The following is a 25,664-nucleotide window of genomic DNA, read 5'->3' on the forward strand; positions in this document are numbered from 1 at the left end:
TGCACCAGACAAGTGCTAGGCAATGACCATCTCCAACAAGAGAGAGTCTAACCACCTCCCCTTGACATTCAACGGCATTACCATCGCCGAATCCCCCACCATCAACACCATTGACCAGAAACTTAACTGGACCAGCCACATAAATACTGTGGCTACAAGAGCACGTCAGAAGTGAAGGCTGGGTATTCTGCAGCAAGTGACTCACCTCCTGACTCCCCAAAGCCTTTCCACCATCTACAAAGGCACAAGTCAGGAGTGTGATGGAATACTCTCCACTTGCCTGGATGAGTGCAGCTCCAACAACACTCAAGAAGCTTGATACCATCCAGGAAAGCCCGCTTGATTGGCACCCCATCCACCACCCTAAACATTCACTCCCTTCACCACTGGCGCACCGTGGCTGCAGTGTGCACCATCCACAGGATGCACTGCAGCAACTCACCAAGGCTTCTTCGACAGCACCTCCCAAACCCGCGACCTCTACCACCGAGAAGGACAAGAGCAGCAGGCACATGGGAACAACACCACCTGAACGTTCCCCTCCAAGTCACACACCATCCCGACTTGGAAATATATCACCGTTCCTTCATTGTTGCTGGGTCAAAATCCTGGAACTTCCTTCCTAACAGCACTGTGGGAGAACCGTCACCACACGGACTGCAGCGGTTCAAGAAGGCGGCTCACCACCACCTTCTCAAGGGCAATTAGGGATGGGCGTTAAATGCCGGCCTTGCCAGCGATGCCCACATCCCCAAAATGAAAAAAAAGCAGCTACCGCCAATGATTCTTGATGGGAGCCGTATTATTGGTAAAGTTTAACCTCCCTACGTATGTCACACATACAATCTTTGCATATGGACCTGCCACAATGGCAAAATCACACTCACAGTAATAACTCATGAATACCAAGTTATATACACCCAGCAATCTGTAGGCTACATTATATATATATATATTATCACAACACAGTTAGCTACATACAAACCGTCACTTAGTGTACAAATTTTAATGCATAATTAGTGAATGATTATCTTTCGGTGTCGAGGGCCACAGGAAGAGACTGTGCAAAATGTCAGTATTGTACAGAGTGAAAAGCCCGGTCGGGGTATCAGAGAGCGGGACCTTCCATCAGATCTTTCAGGTGACCTCCTCGACTCAGCATCCAACCAACCCACTCTGTGCCAAACAATTTAACTCTGCATTCTCAACTAACGATGGACCATACGCTCTCAGTGTCAGTCTCCCTGCACAATGCTTCAATCACTTCAGGCCTCTTGATGTCACAAAGAAAACCTTGTTTCAACCCTTCAAAAATCTTATTTCAAGATGTCTCAAGTCCAACCAACAGCCCCACCCTCAGTCCTCCATCTCCTGCCCTCACTATCTCCCCTCTCTCTGATAGCCCCACTCTCAGTCCTCCATCTCCTGCCCTCACTATCTCCCCTCCCTCTGATAGCCCCACCCTCAGTCCTCCATCTCCTGCCCTCACTGTCTCCCCTCCCTCTGATAGCCCCACCCTCAGTCCTCCATCTCCTGCCCTCACTGTCTCCCCTCCCTCTGATAGCCCCACCCTCAGTCCTCCATCTCCTGCCCTCACTATCTCCCCTCCCTCTGATAGCCCCACCCTCAGTCCTCCATCTCCTGCCCTCACTATCTCCTCTCCCTCTGATAGCCCCACCCTCAGTCCTCCATCTCCTGCCCTCACTATCACCCCTCTCTCTGATAGCCCCACCCTCAGTCCTCCATCTCCTGCCCTCACTGTCTCCCCTCCCTCTGATAGCCCCACCCTCAGTCCTCCATCTCCTGCCCTCACTATCTCCTCTCCCTCTGATAGCCCCACCCTCAGTCCTCCATCTCCTGCCCTCACTATCTCCCCTCCCTCTGATAGCCCCACCCTCAGTCCTCCATCTCCTGCCCTCACTGTCTCCCCTCCCTCTGATAGCCCCACCCTCAGTCCTCCATCTCCTGCCCTCACTATCTCCTCTCCCTCTGATAGCCCCACCCTCAGCCCTCCATCTCCTGCCCTCACTATCTCCTCTCCCTCTGATAGCCCCACCCTCAGTCCTCCATCTCCTGCCCTCACTATCTCCCCTCCCTCTGATAGCCCCACCCTCAGCCCTCCATCTCCTGCCCTCACTATCACCTCTCCCTCTGATAGCCCCACCCTCAGCCCTCCATCTCCTGGCCTCACTATCTCCCCTCTCTCTGATAGCCCCACCCTCAGTCCTCCATCTCCTGCCCTCACTATCTCCCCTCCCTCTAATAGCCCCACCCTCAGTCCTCCATCTCCTGCCCTCACTATCTCCTCTCCCTCTGATAGCCCCACCCTCAGTCCTCCATCTCCTGCCCTCACTATCTCCCCTCCCCCTCTGATAGCCCCACCCTCAGTCCTCCATCTCCTGCCCTCACTATCTCCTCTCCCTCTGATAGCCCCACCCTCAGTCCTCCATCTCCTGCCCTCACTATCTCCCCTCCCTCTGATAGCCCCACTCTCAGTCCTCCATCTCCTGCCCTCACTATCTCCCCTCCCTCTGATAGCCCCACCCTCAGTCCTCCATCTCCTGCCCTCACTATCTCCTCTCCCTCTGATAGCCCCACCCTCAGTCCTCCATCTCCTGCCCTCACTATCTCCCCTCCCTCTGATAGCCCCACTCTCAGTCCTCCATCTCCTGCCCTCACTATCTCCCCTCCCTCTGATAGCCCCACCCTCAGTCCTCCATCTCCTGCCCTCACTATCTCCTCTCCCTCTGATAGCTCCACCCTCAGTCCTCCATCTCCTGCCCTCACTATCTCCTCTCCCTCTGATAGCCCCACCCTCAGTCCTCCATCTCCTGCCCTCACTATCTCCTCCCCCTCTGATAGCCCCACCCTCAGTCCTCCATCTCCTGCCCTCACTATCTCCCCTCCCTCTGATAGCCCCACCCTCAGTCCTCCATCTCCTGCCCTCACTATCTCCCCTCCCTCTGATAGCCCCACCCTCAGTCCTCCATCTCCTGCCCTCTCTATCTCCCCTCCCTCTGATAGCCCAACCCTCAATCCTCCATCTCCTGCCCTCACTATCTCCCCTCCCTCTGATAGCCCCACCCTCAGTCCTCCATCTCCTGCCCTCTCTATCTCCCCTCCCTCTGATAGCCCCACTCTCAGTCCTCCATCTCCTGCCCTCACTATCTCCCCTCCCTCTGATAGCCCCACCCTCAGTCCTCCATCTCCTGCCCTCACTATCTCCCCTCCCTCTGATAGCCCCACCCTCAGTCCTCCATCTCCTGCCCTCACTATCTCCTCTCTCTCTGATAGCCCCACCCTCAGTCCTCCATCTCCTGCCCTCACTATCTCCTCTCCCTCTGATAGCCCCACCCTCAGCCCTCCATCTCCTGCCCTCACTATCTCCCCTCCCCCTCTGATAGCCCCACCCTCAGTCCTCCATCTTCTGCCCTCACTATCTCCCCTCCCTCTGATAGCCCCACCCTCAGTCCTCCATCTCCTGCCCTCACTATCTCCTCTCCCTCTGATAGCCCCACCCTCAGTCCTCCATCTCCTGCCCTCACTATCTCCCCTCCCTCTGATAGCCCCACCCTCAGTCCTCCATCTCCTGCCCTCACTATCTCCCCTCCCTCTGATAGCCCCACCCTCAGTCCTCCATCTCCTGCCCTCACTATCTCCCCTCCCTCTGATAGCCCCACTCTCAGTCCTCCATCTCCTGCCCTCACTATCTCCTCCCCCTCTGATAGCCCCACCCTCAGTCCTCCATCTCCTGCCCTCACTATCTCCTCTCTCTCTGATAGCCCCACCCTCAGTCCTCCATCTCCTGCCCTCACTATCTCCTCTCTCTCTGATAGCCCCACCCTCAGTCCTCCATCTCCTGCCCTCACTATCTCCCCTCCCCCTCTGATAGCCCCACCCTCAGTCCTCCATCTTCTGCCCTCACTATCTCCTCTCTCTCTGATAGCCCCACCCTCAGTCCTCCATCTCCTGTCCTCACTATCTCCTCCCCCTCTGATAGCCCCACCCTCAGTCCTCCATCTCCTGTCCTCACTATCTCCTCCCCCTCTGATAGCCCCACCCTCAGTCCTCCATCTCCTGCCCTCACTATCTCCCCTCTCCCTCTGATAGCCCCACCCTCAGTCCTCCATCTCCTGCCCTCACTATCTCCCCCTCCCTCTGATAGCCCCACCCTCAGTCCTCCATCTCCTGCCCTCACTATCTCCTCTCTCTCTGATAGCCCCACCCTCAGTCCTCCATCTCCTGCCCTCACTATCTCCCCTCCCCCTCTGATAGCCCCACCCTCAGTCCTCCATCTTCTGCCCTCACTATCTCCCCTCCCTCTGATAGCCCCACTCTCAGTCCTCCATCTCCTGCCCTCACTATCTCCCCCTCCCTCTGATAGCTCCACCCTCAGTCCTCCATCTCCTGCCCTCACTATCTCCTCTCCCTCTGATAGCCCAACCCTCAATCCTCCATCTCCTGCCCTCACTATCTCCCCCTCCCTCTGATAGCCCCACCCTCAGTCCTCCATCTCCTGCCCTCACTATCTCCCCTCCCTCTGATAGCCCCACCCTCAGCCCTCCATCTCCTGTCCTCACTATCTCCCCTCCCTCTGATAGCCCCACCCTCAGTCCTCCATCTCCTGCCCTCACTATCTCCTCTCCCTCTGATAGCCCCACCCTCAGTCCTCCATCTCCTGCCCTCACTATCTCCTCTCCCTCTGATAGCCCCACCCTCAGTCCTCCATCTCCTGCCCTCACTATCTCCTCTCCCTCTGATAGCCCCACCCTCAGCCCTCCATCTCCTGCCCTCACTATCTCCCCTCCCTCTGATAGCCCCACCCTCAGTCCTCCATCTCCTGCCCTCACTATCTCCTCTCCCTCTGATAGCCCCACCCTCAGTCCTCCATCTCCTGCCCTCTCTATCTCCCCTCCCTCTGATAGCCCAACCCTCAGTCCTCCATCTCCTGCCCTCACTATCTCCTCTCCCTCTGATAGCCCCACCCTCAGTCCTCCATCTCCTGCCCTCACTATCTCCTCTCCCTCTGATAGCCCCACCCTCAGTCCTCCATCTCCTGCCCTCACTATCTCCTCTCCCTCTGATAGCCCCACCCTCAGTCCTCCATCTTCTGCCCTCACTATCTCCCCTCCCTCTGATAGCCCCACCCTCAGTCCTCCATCTCCTGCCCTCACTATCTCCCCTCCCTCTGATAGCCCCACCCTCAGTCCTCCATCTCCTGCCCTCACTATCTCCCCTCCCTCTGATAGCCCCACCCTCAGCCCTCCATCTCCTGTCCTCACTATCTCCCCTCCCTCTGATAGCCCAACCCTCAGTCCTCCATCTCCTGCCCTCACTATCTCCTCGCCCCCTCAATGTGGGGAAGTGAGGTGAGCTGAGGAGAAATTTTTTCACCCAGAGGGGCTCTGGAACTCACTGCCTTAAAAAGTACTTTGATGTGCACCTGAAATGCTGTGACCTGCAGGGCTACGGACCAAGACCTGGAACGTGGGATTCGGCTGGGTGGCTCATTTTCTGGTGGCGCGGTCACAATGGGCCGAAAATGAGCCTTCTATGCTGTAAGTTTTCTATGATTCTCTCATCCCTGAATAGCCTAGCTCTAATTTTTGGACTCTTGGGGAATCAAGGGATATGGGAATTGGGCGGGAAAGTGGAGTTGAGGTTGAAGATCAGCCATGATCTGATTGAACGGTGGAGCAGGCTCGAGGGGCCGAATGGCCTACTCCTGCTCCTATTTCTTATGTTCCTAATTTTAAGTTTATGCCCTCTTGTTCTGGACTCCTCTACCCCTTTACCGGCTGCTCCTCCCTCCGTGCCGCTCCCACTCACCGCATTGCTACTACTGCTCTCGGCCGTGCAGGAAATGCTGGTTCCTGTGCTCACCACGCTCCCCCCGAGCCCCGGTTCCTTTCTCTCCTCCGACTCTCAGTCCACTTCTCTCCCCCAATACCCCATCTCCTGATCCCTCATCCACAATCCTCCTCTCTCTTCCTGCCCCATCCTCCAGCCTCCCTCTCCCCGGCTCCCATTCCTATTTCCCCCTCTCCCCATCCCCTATGCCCCAGTCTCCCTCTCTTTCTGACCCCCATTTCCAAGTCTCCCTCTCCCGAGCCCCGTCTTCCTCCCTCCCTGACCCCCATTCCCCAGTCTCCCTCTCTCCCTGACCCCCATTCCCCAGTCTCCCTCTCTGCCTGACCCCCATTCCCCTCTCTCCCTGACCCCCATTCCCCAGTCTCTCTCTCTCCCTGACCCCCATTCCCCTCTCTCCCTGACCCCCATTCCCCAGTCTCCCTCTCTGCCTGACCCCCATTCCCCTCTCTCCCTGACCCCCATTCCCCAGTCTCCCTCTCTGCCTGACCCCCATTCCCCTCTCTCCCTGACCCCCATTCCCCAGTCTCCCTCTCTGCCTGACCCCCATTTCCCTCTCTCCCTGACCCCCATTCCCCAGTCTGCCTCTCTGCCTGACTCCCATTCCCCTCTCTCCCTGACCCCCATTCCCCAGTCTCCCTCTCTGCCTGACTCCCATTTCCCTCTCTCCCTGACCCCCATTCCCCAGTCTCCCTCTCTGCCTGACTCCCATTTCCCTCTCTCCCTGACCCCCATTCATAGGAACAAGAGCCCCTCGAGCTTGTTTCAACATTCAATTAGATAATGGCTGACCTTAACTCTTAATCTTAACTCCATCCACCTGCATTGATTCCATATCCCTTAATACCCTTGACTAACAAATCGATCAAACTCAGTTTTGACATTTCCAATTGACCCCCAGCCTCAACAGCTTTTTGGGGGAGAGAGTTCCAGATTTCCACTCCCCTTTGTGTGAAGTGCTCCCTCACATCACCCCTGAACGGCCCAGCTCTAATTTTAAGGTTCTGCCCCCTTGTTCTGGACTCCCCCCACCAGAGGAAATAGTTTCTCTCCATCCATCCTATCAAATCCTTTAATCATCTTAAACACCTCAATTAGATCACCCCTTAATCTTCTATATCCGAGGGAATACAAGCCTAGTCTGTGCAACCTGTCTGCGTAATTTAACCCTTTTAGCCCCGGTATCATTCCTGAATCTGCACTGCACCCCCTCCGAGGCCCATATATCCTTCCTGAGGTGCGGTGCCCAGAACTGAACACAATACTCCAGGTGGGGTCTAACCAGAGCCCTGTCCAGGTGGAACATCACTCCCCCCCCCCTTAGTATTCCAGCCCCCAAGAGAAAGGACAACATTCCAATAGTCTTTTTCATTATTTTGTGTACCTGTCCTCGAGCTTTTAGTGATTTCTCTACTTGGCCCCCACCTTTCTCTGCTCCTCCACAGTTCCTGGCTTCTCACCATTTCGAAAATACTCTGATTTATCTTTCCTGGATCCAAAGTGGGTGACCTCAGACTTCCCCACATTGAACTCCATCTGCCCCAGATTTGTTCCACTCGCTGAATCTGTCAAGGGTTGATGAGGGTAGTTCAGTAGGGTGGTTGGAGTCTGGAACTCACTGCCTGAAAGGGTTGTGGAGGCAGGAACCCTCACAACATTCAAGAAGCATTTGGATGAGCACTTGAAATGCCATAGCATACAAGGCTACGGACCAAATGCTGGAATATGGGATTAGAGTAGACAGGGCTTGATGGCCGGCGCGGACACGATGGGCCGAAGGGCCTCTATCCGTGCTGTATAACTTTATGACTATGACTCTATGACTCTATGTTGTATATATGGACTTTCAAAGGCATTTGATAAAGTGCCACATAACAGAATTATTCAGAAAATAGAAACACATGGGATTAAAGGGACGGTGGTAACTTGGGGACGTAATTGGCTAAGGTTTAGGAGGCAGAGAGTAATGGTGAACTGATGTTATTCTGATTGGAGTGAACTATGCAGTGGGCTCCCCCAGGGATCAGTATTAGGACCATTGCTTTTCTTATATATAAATGACATGGACTTGAGTATAGGGAGGACAATTTCAAAGATTGCGGATGATACAAAACTTGGCAACGTAGTAAATGGTGAGGAGGATAGTAACAGACTTCAGGAGGACATGGACAGACTGATGAAATGGGAGCTACATGGCAGATGCAATTTAATGAGGATAAGTGTGAAGTGATGCACTTTGGGAGGAGCAACATGGAGGCAGTATAATCTAAATGGTATTATTTAGCTTAACAAAGGGCAGGACTGGGTACTAAACATTCCTGGATACAAGGTGTTCAGGGAAGATAGGGAAGGAAAGAAAGGAGGGAAGGTGGGAGTATTGATTAAAGAGAATATTGCAGTCCTGGAGAGGGAGGATGTCCTGGAGGGGTCAAGGACAGAATCTATTTGGTTAGAGTTAAGAAACAATAGAAGTGTCATTACACTACTGGGTGTATTCTATAGGCCACCAACTAGTGGGAAGGAGATAAAGGAGCAAATTTGCAGGGAAATTACAGAGAGGTGCAAGAACTATAGAGTAGTGATAATGGGGGACTTCAACTATCCTAATATAGACAGGGATAGTAATAGTGTAAAGGGCAAAGAGAGGGAGGAATTTCTGAAGTGTGTTCAGGAGAACTTTGTTGATCAGTGTGTTTCCAGCCCAGTGAGGAAGGAGGCATTGCTGGATCTGGTTCTGGGGAATGAGGTGGGTCAAGTGGAGCGAGAGTCAGTGGGGGAGCATTTAGGGAACAGTGATCATAGTATCATAAGGTTTAGATTAGTTATGGAAAAGGACAAGGAGCAATCTAGAGTAAAAATACTTAATTGGAGGAGGGCCAATTTCAATGGGATGAGAACAGATCTGGCCCGGGTAAATTGGAATCAAAGATTGGCAGGCAAAACTGTAACTGAACCGTGGGTGACCTTTAAAGAGGAGGTGATTCGGGTACAGTCTAGGTACATTCCCATGAGGGGGAAAGATAGGGCAACTAAAGCCAGAGCTCCCTGGATGACAAAAGAGATGAGGCAGAAAAAGGGGGCGTATGACAGATGTCAGCTTGATAATACAAGTGAGAACCAGACAGAATATAGAAAGGTCAGAGAGGAAGTGAAAAGGGAAATAAAAGAGACAAAGAGAGAGTATGAGAATAGACTGGCGGCCAACATAAAAGGGAATCCAAAAGTCTTCTACAGGCATGTAAACAGTAAACGGGTAGTGAGGAGGGGTGGGGCCGATTAGGGACCATAAGGGAGATCTACTCATGGAGGCAGAGGGGATGGCCGAGGTACTAAATGAGTACTTTGCATCTGTCTTTACCAAGGAAGAAGATGCTGCCAAAGTCACAGTAAAAGGGGAGGTAGTTGAGATACTGGATGGGCTAAAAATTGATAAAGAGGAGGTACTAGAAAGGCTAGCTGTACTTAAAGTAGATAAGTCACCCGGTCCGGATGGGATGCATCCTAGGTTGCTGAGGGAAGTAAGGGTGGAAATTGCGGAGGTACTGGCCATAATCTTCCAAACATCCTTAGAGGTGGTGCCAGAGGGCTGGAGAATTGCAAATGTTACAACCATGTTCAAAAAAGGGTGTAAGGATAAACCCAGCAACTATAGGCCACTACAGTGGTGTTCCCCAGGGGTCAGTGCTGGGACCACTGCTTTTCTTGATATATATTAATGACTTGGACTTGGATTTACAGGACACAATTTCAAAATTTGCAAATGACACAAATCTTGGAAGTGTAGTGAACAGTGAGGAGGATAGTGATAGACTTCAAGAGGACATAGACAGGCTGGTGGAATGGGCGGACACGTGGCAGATGAAATTTAACGCAGAGAAGTGTGAAGTGATACATTTTGGCAGGAAGAACGAGGAGAGGCAATATAAACTAAAGGGTACAAGTCTAAAGGGGGTTCAGGAACAGAGAGAACTGGGGGTATATGTGCACAAATCTTTGAAAATGGCAGGACAGGTTGAGAAAGTGGTTAAAAAAGCATGTGGGATCCTGGGCTTTATAAATAGAGGCATAGAGTACAAAAGCAAGGAAGTTATGATGAACCTTTATAAAACACTGGTTCGACCACAATTGGAGTATTCTGGGTACTGCACTTTAGGAAAGATGTCAAGGCCTTAGAGAGGGTGCAGAAGAGATTTACTAGAATGATTCCAGGGATGAGGGACTTTAGTTATTTGGAGAGACTGGAGAAGCTGGGGTTGTTCTCCTTAGAACAGAGAAGGTTAAGGGGAGACCTACTGGAAGTATTCAAAATTATGAGGGGTTTTGTTAGAGCAAGTAGGGAGAAACTGTTTCCTCTGGCCAGTGGGTCGGTAACCAGAGGTTATAGATTTAAAATAATTGGCAGAAGAACTAGAGGGGAAATGAAGAGAAGCTTTTTCACACAGAGCGTTGTTAAGATCTGGAACACATGACATGAAAGAGCAGTGGAATGAGATTCCATAGGAAGTTTCAAAACGTAATTGGACATGTATTTGAAGAGGACGAATTTGCAGGGTTATGGGGACAAAGCTGGGGTGTGGGACTAAATTGGACAGGTCTTTCAAAGAGCAGGCACAGGCACGACGGGCCGAATGGCCTCCTTCTGTAAGATTCTATGATTCCACGATCAAAGTCCCTTTGAAACTTTCTGCTCCCATCTCCACTATTTACTATGCCACCTAACTTGATGTTATCAGTAAACTTAGATATACAACTCTCTATTCGTTCATCCAAGTCATTTATAAATATGGTGGAAAGCTGTGGCCCCAGTACAGATCCCTGGGGGACACCGCTAGTCACATCCTGTCAATTGGAGTACATCCCCATTATCCCTACTCTCTGTCTCCTATCTACTAACCAATTCCCTGCCCATGTCAATAGGTTGCCCCCAATTCCTTGTGACTCATTTTTGTTAACAGTCTCTTATTACATAGAATTGCATCGTATGTACAGCACAGAAACAGGCCATTCGGCCCAACTGGTCCATGCCGGTCTTTATGCTCCCACGAGCCTCCTCCCACCCTTCTTCATCTCACCCTATCAGCATACCCTTCTATTCCTTTCTCCCTCATGTGTTTATCCAGCTTCCCCTTAAATGCCTCTATGTTATTCGTCTCAACTACTCCTTGTGGTAGTGAGTTCCATATTCTCACCACTCTCTGGGTAAAGAAGTTTCTCCTGAATTCCCTATTGGATTTATTAATGACTATCTTATATTAATGACCCCTAGTTCTGGTCTCCCCCACAAGTGGAAACATCTTCTCTACGTCTATCCAATCAAACCCTTTCACAATCTTAAAGACCTCTATCAGGTCACCCCTCAGTCTTCTCTTTTCTAGAGAAAAGAGCCCCAGCCTGTTCAATCTTTCCTGATAGGTATAACCTCTCAGTTCTGGTATCATCCGAGTCAATCTTTTTTGCACCTTCTCCAGTGCCTCTATATCCTTTCTATAATATGGAGACCAGAACTGTTCACAATACTCCAAGTGTGGTCTAACCAAGGTTCTATATAAGTTTAACATAACTTCTCTGCTTTTCAATTCTATCCCTCTAGAAATGACCCCAGTGCTTGGTTTGGTTTTTTATGACCTTATTAACTTGCGTTGCTACTTTTAGAGATTTGTGTATCTGTCCCCCCAGATCCCTCTGATCCTCTATCCTATTTAGACTCTTATTATCCGAGCAGTATGTGGCCTCCTTATTCTTCTTACCAAAATGTACCACCTCACACTTATCTATATTGAAATTCATTTGCTAATTACATGCCCATTCTGGACGTTTATTAGAGTCTTCCTGTATTTTGTCACAGTCCTCCTCAGTATTAAATATATCCCACAATTTCGTGTCATCCGCAAATTTGAAATTGTACTTCTGATTCTTGAGTCCAAATTGTTTGTGTAAATGGTGAACAACAGTGGTCCCAGCACCGATCCCTGAGGAACACCACACGCCACCGTCCGCCAGTCTGAGTAACTTCCTTTAACCCCTACTCTCTGTTTTCTGTTCTGTATCCAGCTTGCTATCCATTCTGCTAATTGTCTCCTGACTCCACATAACTTCCTTGCTTTTGTACTCTGTGTCTCTATTTATAAAGCCCAGGATCCCACATGCTTTTTTAACCGCTTTCTCAACCTGTCCTGCCACTTTCAAAGATTTGTGCACATCCACCCCCAGATCTCTCTGTTCCTGCACCCCCTATAGAATTGTACCATTTAGTTTATATTGCCTCTCCTTGTTCTTCCTGCCAAAATGTATCATGAGTCATGAGCCTACAATGCGGCACGTTATCGAAGGACTTTTGAAAATCTAAATATATTAAATCCACTGCATTACCCTTATCTACACTTTCTGTTACTTCTTCAAAGAATTCAATCAGTTTGATCAAGCATGACCTTCCCTTCTGAAATCTGTGCTGACTATTTATTATATTTTCAGTTTCCAGATGTTTTTCTATCACATCTGTGAGTAAAGATTCCATTATCTTTCCTACCACCGACGTTAAGCTAATTGGTCTAGAGTTCCCTGGACTGGTTCTATCTCCCTTTTTAAATATCGGAGTCACATTAACTGTCCGCCAATCCTCTGGCACTATTCCCTTTTCTAGTGAATTTTTATATATATGTAATAGTGCCTCTGCTATCTCCTCCCTAACTTCTTTAAAATGCGCGGATACAATCCATCTGGACCAGGGGTCTTATCCTCTCTAAGTTTGATTAGTTCATCAATTATCTCCCCCCTTTCTATCTTAAATGTCTTTATATCGTTTTTGATCTCTTCTTCTTCTTCGAATCTCCTGCCCACCATGTTAGTCTCCCTGGTAAATACTGAGGCAAAGTTACTATTCAATGTTTCTGCCATTTCGCTGTCATTACCTGTGAGTTTATCGTGTGTTTCCCTTAGTGGCCCTTTCCCTATCCCTATCCCTTTCCCTATCCCTATCCCTATCCCTATCCATTTCCCTATCACTTTCCCTATCCCTTTCCCTATCCCTATCCCTATCCCTATCCCGATCCCTTTCCCTATCCCTTTCCCTATCCCTTTCCCTTTCCCTATCCCTATCCCTTTCCCTATCCCTATCCCTTAGTGGCCCTTTCCCTATCCCTATCCCTATCCATTTCCCTATCCCTATCCCTATCCCTTTCCCTATCCCTATCCCTATCCCTATCCCTATCCATTTCCCTATCCCTATCCCTATCCCTTTCCCTTTCCCTATCCCTATCCCTATCCCTATCCATTTCCCTATCCCTATCCCTATCCCTATCTCTATCCCTATCCCTTAGTGGCCCTATCCCTATCCCTATCCCTATCCCTATCCATTTCCCTATCCCTATCCCTATCCCTATCCCTATCCCTATCCCTTTCCCTATCCCTATCCCTATCCCTTAGTGGCCCTATCCCTATCCCTATCCCTATCCCTATCCATTTCCCTATCCCTATCCCTATCCCTTTCCCTTTCCCTTTCCCTATCCCTATCCCTATCCCTATCCATTTCCCTATCCCTATCCCTATCCCTATCTCTATCCCTATCCCTTAGTGGCCCTATCCCTATCCCTATCCATTTCCCTATCCCTATCCCTATCCCTTTCCCTTTCCCTATCCCTATCCCTATCCCTATCCCTATCCATTTCCCTATCCCTATCCCTTTCCCTTTCCCTATCCCTATCCCTATCCCTATCCATTTCCCTATCCATTTCCCTTTCCCTATCCCTATCCCTTTCCCTTTCCCTATCCCTATCCCTTTCCCTTTCCCTATCCCTATCCCTATCCCTATCCCTATCCATTTCCCTATCCATTTCCCTTTCCCTATCCCTATCCCTATCCCTATCCATTTCCCTATCCCTATCCCTATCCCTATCTCTATCCCTATCCCTTAGTGGCCCTATCCCTATCCCTATCCCTATCCATTTCCCTATCCCTATCCCTATCCCTATCTCTATCCCTATCCCTATCTCTATCCCTATCCCTATCCCTATCTCTATCCCTGTCCCTTAGTGGCCCTATCCCTATCCCTATCCATTTCCCTATCCCTATCCCTATCTCTATCCCTATCCCTATCCCTATCCATTTCCCTATCCCTATCCCTATCCCTATCTCTATCCCTATCCCTATCCATTTCCCTATCCCTATCCCTATCCCTATCCCTATCTCTATCCCTATCCCTATCCCTATCAATTTCCCTATCCCTATCCCTATCCCTATCCCTATCTCTATCCCTATCCCTTAGTGGCCCTATCCCTATCCCTATCCCTATCTCTATCTCTATCTCTATCCCTATCCCTATCCCTATCCCTTAGTGGCCCTATCCCTATCCCTATCCCTATCCCTTTCCCTATCCCTGTCCCTATCCCTATCCCTATCCCTTAGTGGCCCTATCCCTATCCCTATCCCTATCCCTTTCCCTATCCCTATCCCTATCCCTTAGTGGCCCTATCCCTATCCCTATCCCTTTCCCTTTCCCTATCCCTATCCCTATCCCTTTCCCTTTCCCTATCCCTATCCCTATCCCTATCCCTTAGTGGCCCTATCCCTATCCCTTTCCCTATCCCTATCCCTATCCCTTAGTGGCCCTATCTCTATCCCTATCCCTATCCCTTTCCCTTTCCCTATCCCTATCCCTATCCCTTAGTGGCCCTATCCCTATCCCTTTCCCTTTCCCTATCCCTATCCCTATCCCTTAGTGGCCCTATCCCTATCCCTTTCCCTTTCCCTATCCCTATCCCTATCCCTTAGTGGCCCTATCCCTATCCCTATCCCTATCTCTATCTCTATCCCTATCCCTTAGTGGCCCTATCCCTATCCCTTTCCCTATCCCTATCCCTATCCCTATCTCTATCCCTATCCCTTAGTGGCCCTATCCCTATCCCTATCCCTATCTCTATCCCTATCCCTTAGTGGCCCTATCCCTATCCCTATCCCTATAAGAACATAAGAAATTGAAGCAGGAGTAGGCCAATCGGCCCCTCGAGCCTGCTCCGCCATTCACTAAGATCATGGCTGATCTGATCCTAACCTCAAATCTAAAGAACACAAGAAGTCGGAGCAGGACCCGGCCACTCAGCCCCTGGGCCCTCTCCGCCACCCACAGGGCCTTGACCGATCCGAACTCAGCTTCATGTCCAATTTCCTGCCCGCTCCCCGTAACCCCTAATTCCCTTTACTTCCAGGAAACTGTCGATTTCTGTTTTAAATTTATTTATCCCTATCCCTATCCCTATCCCTTTCCCTTTCCCTATCCCTTTCCCTATCCCTATCCCTTTCCCTATCCCTTTCCCTATCCCTTTCCCTATCCTGATTTTTCTTTTGTTATTTGTGTGTCTGTAGAATACTTCACTATTTCTTTTTATATTCCTTGATTACTTAATTTTCTAGTTTCTCTTTGCCTTCCTAATTATTCTTTTTTAAACTTCTTTCCTAACCTCTCTGTTCCCTTTTGTCCTCCTCTCCTTTACTGTCCATGTACTCAGTGTGTGCCTTTTTCTTTAGTTTCAAATTTACCCTTATCTCTTTATCCATCCATGGTGTATCATTACTGGCGAGTTTGTTCCTGCTTTTAGTGGGATATATTTCTCCTGGACTCTATTGATCACCCGTTTAAATGTTTCCCATTGCTGTTCTCTCTCTTTGTCTGACAGTAAGTATCACCAGTTTATTTTGTGGATCTTTATCGAATGCCTTCTGGACGTCCATATAAATAACATCCACAGACACTCTCTTATCTACCACGTTAGTGACCCCCTCACAAAATTCAACGAGGTTCGTTAGATCTGAGTTACCCATTATAAATCCATAGTTCATGCTCAGTCACTGTGTCTCTAATAATAGATTCTAGAACATCCTCAGAGGGAGTGTCTCTCTCCCTGACTCCCTTTCCTGTCTCCTTCTCTCCCCCCGAGCCCCCATTTCCCAACCTCCTTCTCTCTCCCCGAGCCGCCATTTCCCAATCTCCCTCTCTCTCCCCGAGCCGCCATTTCCCAATCTCCCTCTCTCTCCCTGAGCCCCCATTTCCCAATCTCCCCCTCTCCCCGAGCCCCCATTTCCCAATCTCCCTCTCTCTCCCCGAGCCCCCAATTCCCAAACTCCCCCTCTGCCCGAGCCCCCATTTCCCAATCTCCCTCTCTCTCCCCGAGCCCCCAATTCCCAATCTCCCCCTCTCCCCGAGCCCCCATTTCCCAATCTCCCTCTCTCTCCCCGAGCCCCCATTTCTCAATCTCCCTCTCTCTCCCCGAGCCCCCATTTCCCAATCGCCCTCTCTCTCCCCGAGCCCCCATTTCCCAATCGCCCTCTCTCTCCCCGAGCCCCCATTTCCCAATCGCCCTCTCTCCGCGAGCCCCCATTTCCCAATCTCCCTCTCTTCCCGAGCCCCCATTTCCCAATCTCCCTCTCTCTCCCCGAATCCCCATTTCCCAATCGCCCTCTCTCTCCCCGAGCCCCCATTTCCCAATCGCCCTCTCTCTCCCCGAATCCCCATTTCCCAATATCCCTCTCTCCCCGAGCCCCCATTTCCCAATCGCCCTCTCTCTCCCCGAGCCCCCATTTCCCAATCTCCCTCTCTCCCCGAGCCCCCATTTCCCAATCTCCCTCTCTCCCCGAGCCGCCATTTCCCAATCTCCCTCTCTCTCCCCGAGCCCCCATTTCCCAATCTCCCTCTCTCTCCCCGAGCCCCCAATTCCCAATCTCCCCCTCTCCCCGAGCCCCCATTTCCCAATCTCCCTCTCTCTCCCCGAGCCCCCATTTCCCAATCTCCCTCTCTCTCCCCGAGCCCCCATTTCCCAATCTCCCTCTCTCTCCCCGAGCCCCCATTTCCCAATCTCCCTCTCTTCCCGAGCCCCCATTTCCCAATCTCCCCCTCTCTCCCCGAGCCCCCATTTCCCAATCTCCCTCTCTCTCCCCGAGCCCCCATTTCCCAATCTCCCTCTCTCTCCCCGAGCCCCCATTTCCCAATTGCCCTCTCTCCCCAGCCCCCATTTCCCAATCTCCCTCTCTCTCCTCGAGCCCCCATTTCACAATCTCCCTCTCTCTCCCCGAGCCCCCATTTCCCAATCTCCCTCTCTCTCCCCGAATCCCCATTTCCCAATCTCCCTCTCTCTCCCCGAGCCCCCATTTCCCAATCTCCCTCTCTCTCCCCGAGCCCCCATTTCACAATCTCCCTCTCTCTCCCCGAGCCCCCAATTCCCAATCTCCCCCTCTCCCCGAGCCCCCATTTCCCAATCTCCCTCTCTTCCCGAGGCCCCATTTCCCAATCTCCCCCTCTCTCCCCGAATCCCCATTTCCCAATCTCCCTCTCTCTCCCCGAGTCCCCATTTCTCAATCTCCCTCTCTCTCCCTGAGCCCCCAATTCCCAATATCCCTCTCTCCCCGAGCCCCCATTTCCCAATCTCCCTCTCTCTCCCCGAGTCCCCATTTCTCAATCTCCCTCTCTCTCCCTGAGCCCCCAATTCCCAATATCCCTCTCTCCCCGAGCCCCCATTTCCCAATCTCCCTCTCTCCCCGAGCCCCCATTTCACAATCTCCCTCTCTCTCCCCGAATCCCCATTTCCCAATCTCCCTCTCTCTCCCCGAGCCCCCATTTCCCAATCTCCCTCTCTCTCCCCGAGCCCCCAATTCCCAATCTCCTCCTCTCCCCGAGCCCCCATTTCCCAATCTCCCTCTCTTCCCGAGCCCCCATTTCCCAATCTCCCCCTCTCTCCCCGAGCCCCCATTTCCCAATCTCCCTCTCTCCCCGAGCCCCCATTTCCCAATCTCCCTCTCTCTCCCCGAGCCCCCAATTCCCAATCTCCCCCTCTCCCCGAGCCCCCATTTCCCAATCTCCCTCTCTTCCCGAGCCCCCATTTCCCAATCTCCCCCTCTCTCCCCGAGCCCCCATTTCTCAATCTCCCTCTCTCTCCTCGAGCCCCCAATTCCCAATCTCCCTCTCTCTCCCCGTATCCCCATTTCCCAATCTCCCTCTCTCTCCCCGAGTCCCCATTTCTCAATCTCCCTCTCTCTCCCTGAGCCCCCAATTCCCAATCTCCCTCTCTCCCCGAGCCCCCATTTCCCAATCTCCCTCTCTCTCCCCGAATCTCCATTTCCCAATCTCCCTCTCTCTCCCTGAGCCCCCATTTCACAATCTCCCTCTTTCTCCCCGAGCCCCCATTTCACAATCTCCCTCTCTCTCCCCGAGCCCCCATTTCACAATCTCCCTCTCTCTCCCCGAGCCCCCATTTCCCAATCGCCCTCTCTCTCCCCGAGCCCCTATTTCCCAATCTCCCTCTCTCCCCGAGCCCCCATTTCCCAATCTCCCTCTCTCTCCCCGAGCCCCCATTTCCCAATCTCCCACTATCTCCCCGAGCCCCCATTTCCCAATCGCCCTCTCTCTCCCCGAGCCCCCATTTCCCAATCTCCCCCTCTCCCCAGCCCCCATTTCCCAATCTCCCTCTCTTACCCCGAGCCCCCATTTCCCAATCTCCCTCTCTCTCCCCAAGCCCCCATTTCCCAATCTCCCTCTCTCTCCCCGAATCCCCATTTCCCAATCTCCCTCTCTCCCCGAGCCCCCATTTCCCAATCTCCCCCTCTCCCCGAGCCCCCATTTCACAATCTCCCCCTCTCTCTCCGAGCCCCCATTTCCCAATCTCCCTCTCTCTCCCCGAGCCCCCATTTCCCAATTGCCCTCTCTCCCCGAGCCCCCATTTCTCAATCTCCCTCTCTCCCCGAGCCCCCATTTCCCAATCTCCCCCTCTCTCCCCGAGGCCCCATTTCCCAATCTCCCTCTCTCTCCCCGAATCCCCATTTCACAATCTCCCTCTCTCTCCCCGAGCCCCCATTTCCCAAACTCCCTCTCTTGCCCAGAGCCCCCATTTCCCAATCTCCATCTCTCTTCCCGAGCCCCCATTTCCCAATCTCCCTCTCTCCCCGAGCCCCCAGTTCCCAATCTCCCTCTCTCTCCCCGAGCCCCCATTTCCCAATCTCCCTCTCTCTCCCCGAGCCCCCATTTCCCAATCTCCATCTCTCTTCCCGAGCCCCCAATTTCCAATCTCCCCCTCTCCCCGAGCCCCCATTTCCCAATCTCCCTCTCTCCCCGAGCCCCCATTTCACAATCTCACTATCTCTCCCCGAGCCCCCATTTCCCAATCTCCCCCTCTCTCTCCGAGCCCCCATTTCCCAATCTCACTCTCTCTCCCCGAGCCCCCATTTCCCAATCTCCCTCTCTCTCCCCGAGCCCCCATTTCCCAATCTCCCTCTCTCTCCCCAAGCCCCCATTTCCCAATCTCCCTCACTCCCCGAGCCCCCATTTCCCAATCTCCCTCTCTCCCCGAGCCCCCATTTCCCATTCTCCCCCTCTCTCCCCGAGCCCCCATTTCCCAATCTCCCCCTCTCTCCCCGAGCCCCCATTTCCCAATCTCCCTCTCTTCCCGAGCCCCCATTTCCCAATCTCCCCCTCTCTCCCCGAGCCCCCATTTCCCAATCTCCCTCTCTCTCCCCGAGCCCCCATTTCCCAATCTCCCTCTCTCTCCCCGAGCCCCCATTTCCCAATCTCCCTCTCTCTCCCCGAGCCCCCATTTCCCAATCTCCCTCTCTTCCCGAGCCCCCATTTCCCAATCTCCCCCTCTCTCCCCGAGCCCCCATTTCCCAATCTCCCTCTCTCTCCCCGAGCCCCCATTTCCCAATCTCCCTCTCTCTCCCCGAGCCCCCATTTCCCAATTGCCCTCTCTCCCCAGCCCCCATTTCCCAATCTCCCTCTCTCTCCTCGAGCCCCCATTTCACAATCTCCCTCTCTCTCCCCGAGCCCCCATTTCCCAATCTCCCTCTCTCTCCCCGAATCCCCATTTCCCAATCTCCCTCTCTCTCCCCGAGCCCCCATTTCCCAATCTCCCTCTCTCTCCCCGAGCCCCCATTTCACAATCTCCCTCTCTCTCCCCGAGCCCCCAATTCCCAATCTCCCCCTCTCCCCGAGCCCCCATTTCCCAATCTCCCTCTCTTCCCGAGGCCCCATTTCCCAATCTCCCCCTCTCTCCCCGAATCCCCATTTCCCAATCTCCCTCTCTCTCCCCGAGTCCCCATTTCTCAATCTCCCTCTCTCTCCCTGAGCCCCCAATTCCCAATATCCCTCTCTCCCCGAGCCCCCATTTCACAATCTCCCTCTCTCTCCCCGAATCCCCATTTCCCAATCTCCCTCTCTCTCCCCGAGCCCCCATTTCCCAATCTCCCTCTCTCTCCCCGAGCCCCCAATTCCCAATCTCCTCCTCTCCCCGAGCCCCCATTTCCCAATCTCCCTCTCTTCCCGAGCCCCCATTTCCCAATCTCCCCCTCTCTCCCCGAGCCCCCATTTCCCAATCTCCCTCTCTCCCCGAGCCCCCATTTCCCAATCTCCCTCTCTCTCCCCGAGCCCCCAATTCCCAATCTCCCCCTCTCCCCGAGCCCCCATTTCCCAATCTCCCTCTCTTCCCGAGCCCCCATTTCCCAATCTCCCCCTCTCTCCCCGAGCCCCCATTTCTCAATCTCCCTCTCTCTCCTCGAGCCCCCAATTCCCAATCTCCCTCTCTCTCCCCGTATCCCCATTTCCCAATCTCCCTCTCTCTCCCCGAGTCCCCATTTCTCAATCTCCCTCTCTCTCCCTGAGCCCCCAATTCCCAATCTCCCTCTCTCCCCGAGCCCCCATTTCCCAATCTCCCTCTCTCTCCCCGAATCTCCATTTCCCAATCTCCCTCTCTCTCCCTGAGCCCCCATTTCACAATCTCCCTCTTTCTCCCCGAGCCCCCATTTCACAATCTCCCTCTCTCTCCCCGAGCCCCCATTTCACAATCTCCCTCTCTCTCCCCGAGCCCCCATTTCCCAATCGCCCTCTCTCTCCCCGAGCCCCTATTTCCCAATCTCCCTCTCTCCCCGAGCCCCCATTTCCCAATCTCCCTCTCTCTCCCCGAGCCCCCATTTCCCAATCTCCCACTATCTCCCCGAGCCCCCATTTCCCAATCGCCCTCTCTCTCCCCGAGCCCCCATTTCCCAATCTCCCCCTCTCCCCAGCCCCCATTTCCCAATCTCCCTCTCTTACCCCGAGCCCCCATTTCCCAATCTCCCTCTCTCTCCCCAAGCCCCCATTTCCCAATCTCCCTCTCTCTCCCCGAATCCCCATTTCCCAATCTCCCTCTCTCCCCGAGCCCCCATTTCCCAATCTCCCCCTCTCCCCGAGCCCCCATTTCACAATCTCCCCCTCTCTCTCCGAGCCCCCATTTCCCAATCTCCCTCTCTCTCCCCGAGCCCCCATTTCCCAATTGCCCTCTCTCCCCGAGCCCCCATTTCTCAATCTCCCTCTCTCCCCGAGCCCCCATTTCCCAATCTCCCCCTCTCTCCCCGAGGCCCCATTTCCCAATCTCCCTCTCTCTCCCCGAATCCCCATTTCACAATCTCCCTCTCTCTCCCCGAGCCCCCATTTCCCAAACTCCCTCTCTTGCCCAGAGCCCTCATTTCCCAATCTCCATCTCTCTTCCCGAGCCCCCATTTCCCAATCTCCCTCTCTCCCCGAGCCCCCAGTTCCCAATCTCCCTCTCTCTCCCCGAGCCCCCATTTCCCAATCTCCCTCTCTCTCCCCGAGCCCCCATTTCCCAATCTCCATCTCTCTTCCCGAGCCCCCAATTTCCAATCTCCCCCTCTCCCCGAGCCCCCATTTCCCAATCTCCCTCTCTCCCCGAGCCCCCATTTCACAATCTCACTATCTCTCCCCGAGCCCCCATTTCCCAATCTCCCCCTCTCTCTCCGAGCCCCCATTTCCCAATCTCACTCTCTCTCCCCGAGCCCCCATTTCCCAATCTCCCTCTCTCTCCCCGAGCCCCCATTTCCCAATCTCCCTCTCTCTCCCCAAGCCCCCATTTCCCAATCTCCCTCACTCCCCGAGCCCCCATTTCCCAATCTCCCTCTCTCCCCGAGCCCCCATTTCCCATTCTCCCCCTCTCTCCCCGAGCCCCCATTTCCCAATCTCCCCCTCTCTCCCCGAGCCCCCATTTCCCAATCTCCCTCTCTTCCCGAGCCCCCATTTCCCAATCTCCCCCTCTCTCCCCGAGGCCCCATTTCCTAATCTCCCTCTCTCTCCCCGAGCCCCCAATTCCCAATCTCCCTCTCTCCCCGAGCCCCCATTTCTCAAACTCCCTCTCTCTCCCCGAGCCCCCATTTCCCAATTGCCCTCTCTCCCCGAGCCCCCATTTCTCAATCTCCCTCTCTCCCCGAATCCCCATTTCACAATCTCCCTCTCTCTCCCCGAGCCCCCATTTCCCAAAATCCCTCTCTCGCCCAGAGCCCCCATTTCCCAATCTCCATCTCTCTTCCCGAGCCCCCATTTCCCAATCTCCCTCTCTCCCCGAGCCCCCATTTCCCAATCTCCCTCTCTCCCCGAGCCCCCATTTCCCAATCTCCCTCACTCCCCGAGCCCCCATTTCCCAATCTCCCTCTCTCCCCGAGCCCCCATTTCACAATCTCACTATCTCTCCCCGAGCCCCCATTTCCCAATCTCCCCCTCTCTCTCCGAGCCCCCATTTCCCAATCTCACTCTCTCTCCCCGAGCCCCCATTTCCCAATCTCCCTCTCTCTCCCCGAGCCCCCATTTCCCAATCTCCCTCTCTCTCCCCAAGCCCCCATTTCCCAATCTCCCTCACTCCCCGAGCCCCCATTTCCCAATCTCCCTCTCTCCCCGAGCCCCCATTTCCCATTCTCCCCCTCTCTCCCCGAGCCCCCATTTCCCAATCTCCCCCTCTCTCCCCGAGCCCCCATTTCCCAATCTCCCTCTCTCTCTCCGAGCCCCCATTTCCCAATCTCCCTCTCACTCCCCGAGCCCCCATTTCCCAATCTCCCTCTCTCTCCCCGAGCCCCCATTTCCCAATCTCCCTCTCTCCCCGAGCCCCCATTTCCCAATCTCCCTCTCTCTCCCCGAGCCCCCATTTCCCAATCTCCCCCTCTCTCTCCGAGCCCCCATTTCCCAATCTCCCTCTCTCTCCCCGAGCCCCCATTTCCCAATCTCCCTCTCTCTCCCCGAGCCCCCATTAACAATCTCCCTCTCTCCCCGAGCCCCCATTTCCCAATCTCCCTCTCTCTCCCCGAGCCCCCATTTCCCATTCTCCCTCTCTCTCCCCGAGCCCCCATTAACAATCTCCCTCTCTCCCCGAGCCCCCATTTCCCAATCTCCCTCACTCCCCGAGCCCCCATTTCCCAATCTCCCTCACTCCCCGAGCCCCCATTTCACAATCTCCCTCTCTCTCCTCGAGCCCCCATTTCCCAATCTCCCTCTCTCTCCCCGAGCCCCCATTTCCCAATCTCCCTCTCTCCCCGAGCCCCCATTTCCCAATCTCCCTCTCTCCCCAAGCCCCCATTTCCCAATCTCCCTCTCACTCCCCGAGCCCCCATTTCCCAATCTCCCTCTCTCTCCCCGAGCCCCCATTTCCCAATCTCCCTCTCTCCCCGAGCCCCCATTTCCCAATCTCCCTCTCTCCCCGAGCCCCCATTTCCCAATCTCCCTCTCTTTCCCCGAGCCCCCATTTCCCAATCTCCCTCTCTCCCCGAGCCCCCATTTCTCAATCTCCCTCTCTCTCCCCGAGCCCCCATTTCCCAATCTCCCTCTCTCTCCCCGAGCCCCCATTTCACAATCTCCCTCTCTCTCCCCGAGCCCCCAATTTCACAATCTCCCTCTCTCTCCCCGAATCCCCATTTCCCAATCACCCTCTCTCTCCCAGAGCCCCCATTTCCCAATCTCCCTCTCTCTCCCCGAGCCCCCATTTCACAATCTCCCTCTCTCTCCCCGAGCCCCCATTTCCCAATCGCCCTCTCTCTCCCCGAGCCCCCATTTCCCAATCTCCCTCTCTCCCCGAGCCCCCATTTCCCAATCTCCCTCTCTCTCCCCGAGCCCCCATTTCCCAATCGCCCACTCTCCCCGAGCCCCCATTTCCCAATCTCCCTCTCTTTCCCCGAGCCCCCATTTCCCAATCTCCCTCTCTCTCCCCAAGCCCCCATTTCCCAATCTCCCTCTCTCTCCCCGAGCCCCCATTTCCCAATCTCCCTCTCTCTCCCCGAGCCCTCATTTCTCAATCTCCCTCTCTCCCCGAGCCCCCATTTCCCAATGTCCCTCTCTCTCACCGAGCCCCCATTTCCCAATTGCCCTCTCTCCCCGAGCCCCCATTTCTCAATCTCCCTCTCTCCCCGAATCCCCATTTCACAATCTCCCTCTCTCTCCCAGAGCCCCCATTTCCCAAACTCCCTCTCTCGCCCAGAGCCCCCATTTCCCAATCTCCATCTCTCTTCCCGAGCCCCCATTTCCCAATCTCCCTCTCTCCCCGAGCCCCCATTTCCCAATCTCCCTCTCTCCCCAAGCCCCCATTTCCCAATCTCCCTCTCTCTCCCCGAGCCCCCATTTCCCAATCTCCCTCACCCCCCGAGCCCCCATGTCCCAATCTCCCTCTCTCCCCGAGCCCCCTTTTCTCAATCTCCCTCTCTCTCCCCGAGCCCCCATTTCCCAATCTCCCTCTCTCCCCGAATCCCCATTTCCCAATCTCCCTCTCTCCCCGAATCCCCATTTCCCAATCTCCCTCTCTCTCCCCGAGCCCCCATTTCCCAATCTCCCCCTCTCCCCGAGCCCCCATTTCACAATCTCCCTCTCTCTCCCCGAGCCCCCATTTCCCAATCTCCCCCTCTCTCTCCGAGCCCCCATTTCCCAATCTCCCTCTCTCTCCCCGAGCCCCCATTTCCCAATCTCCCTCTCTCTCCCCGAGCCCCCATTAACAATCTCCCTCTCTCCCCGAGCCCCCATTTCCCAATCTCCCTCTCTCTCCCCGAGCCCCCATTTCCCAATCTCCCTCACTCCCCGAGCCCCCATTTCCCAATTTCCCTCACTCCCCGAGCCCCCATTTCACAATCTCCCTCTCTCTCCCCGAGCCCCCATTTCCCAATCTCCCTCTCTCTCCCTGAGCCCCCATTTCCCAATCTCCCTCTCTCTCCCCGAGCCCCCATTTCCCAATCTCCCTCTCTCCCCGAGCCCCCATTTCCCAATCTCCCTCTCTCTCCCCGAGCCCCCATTTCCCAATCTCCCTCTCTCCCCGTGCCCCCATTTCCCAATCGCCCTCTCTCCCCGAGCCCCCATTTCCCAATCTCCCTCTCTCTCCCCAAGCCCCCATTTCCCAATCTCCCTCTCTCTCCCCGAGCCCCCATTTCTCAATCTCCCTCTCTCCCCGAGCCCCCATTTCCCAATCTCCCTCTCTCTCCCCGAGCCCCCATTTCCCAATCTCTCTCTCTCCCCGAGCCCCCATTTCCCAATCTCCCTCTCTCCCCGAATCCCCATTTCCCAATCTCCCTCTCTCTCCCCGAGCCCCCATTTCCCAATCTCCCCCTCTCTCCCCGAGCCCCCATTTCCAAATCTCCCTCTGTCCCCGAATCCCCATTTCCCAATCTCCCTCTCCCTCCCCGAGCCCCCATTTCCCAATCTCTCTCTCTCCCCGAGCCCCCATTTCCCAATCTCCCTCTCTCCCCGAATCCCCATTTCCCAATCTCCCTCTCTCTCCCCGAGCCCCCATTTCCCAATCTCCCTCTCTCCCCGAATCCCCATTTCCCAATCTCCCTCTCTCTCCCCGAGCCCCCATTTCCCAATCTCCCTCTCTCTCCCCGAGCCCCCATTTCCCAATCTCCCTCTCTCTCCCCGAGCCCCCATTTCCCAATCTCCCTCTCTCCCCGAATCCCCATTTCCCAATCTCCCTCTCCCTCCCCGAGCCCCCATTTCCCAATCTCTCTCTCTCCCCGAGCCCCCATTTCCCAAT

At 54.0% G+C, this 25,664-nt stretch overlaps 1 protein-coding gene across 1 annotated transcript in view; it reads right to left on the reverse strand.

Annotated features, from left to right (window-relative positions):
- Positions 1-7,278: 7,278 nt before the first annotated feature.
- LOC137311569 (MAP kinase-activating death domain protein-like) overlaps positions 7,279-25,664 on the reverse strand; it is a 150,407-nt gene continuing 132,021 nt past the window's right edge. The window contains 1 exon segment of the mRNA XM_067978700.1: positions 7,279-7,433. Within this exon segment, the coding sequence (XP_067834801.1) occupies positions 7,279-7,433 (155 nt within the window).

Source organism: Heptranchias perlo, unplaced genomic scaffold, assembly GCF_035084215.1.
Source record: "Heptranchias perlo isolate sHepPer1 unplaced genomic scaffold, sHepPer1.hap1 HAP1_SCAFFOLD_360, whole genome shotgun sequence".
In the NCBI taxonomy this organism is placed as follows: domain Eukaryota; kingdom Metazoa; phylum Chordata; class Chondrichthyes; order Hexanchiformes; family Hexanchidae; genus Heptranchias; species Heptranchias perlo.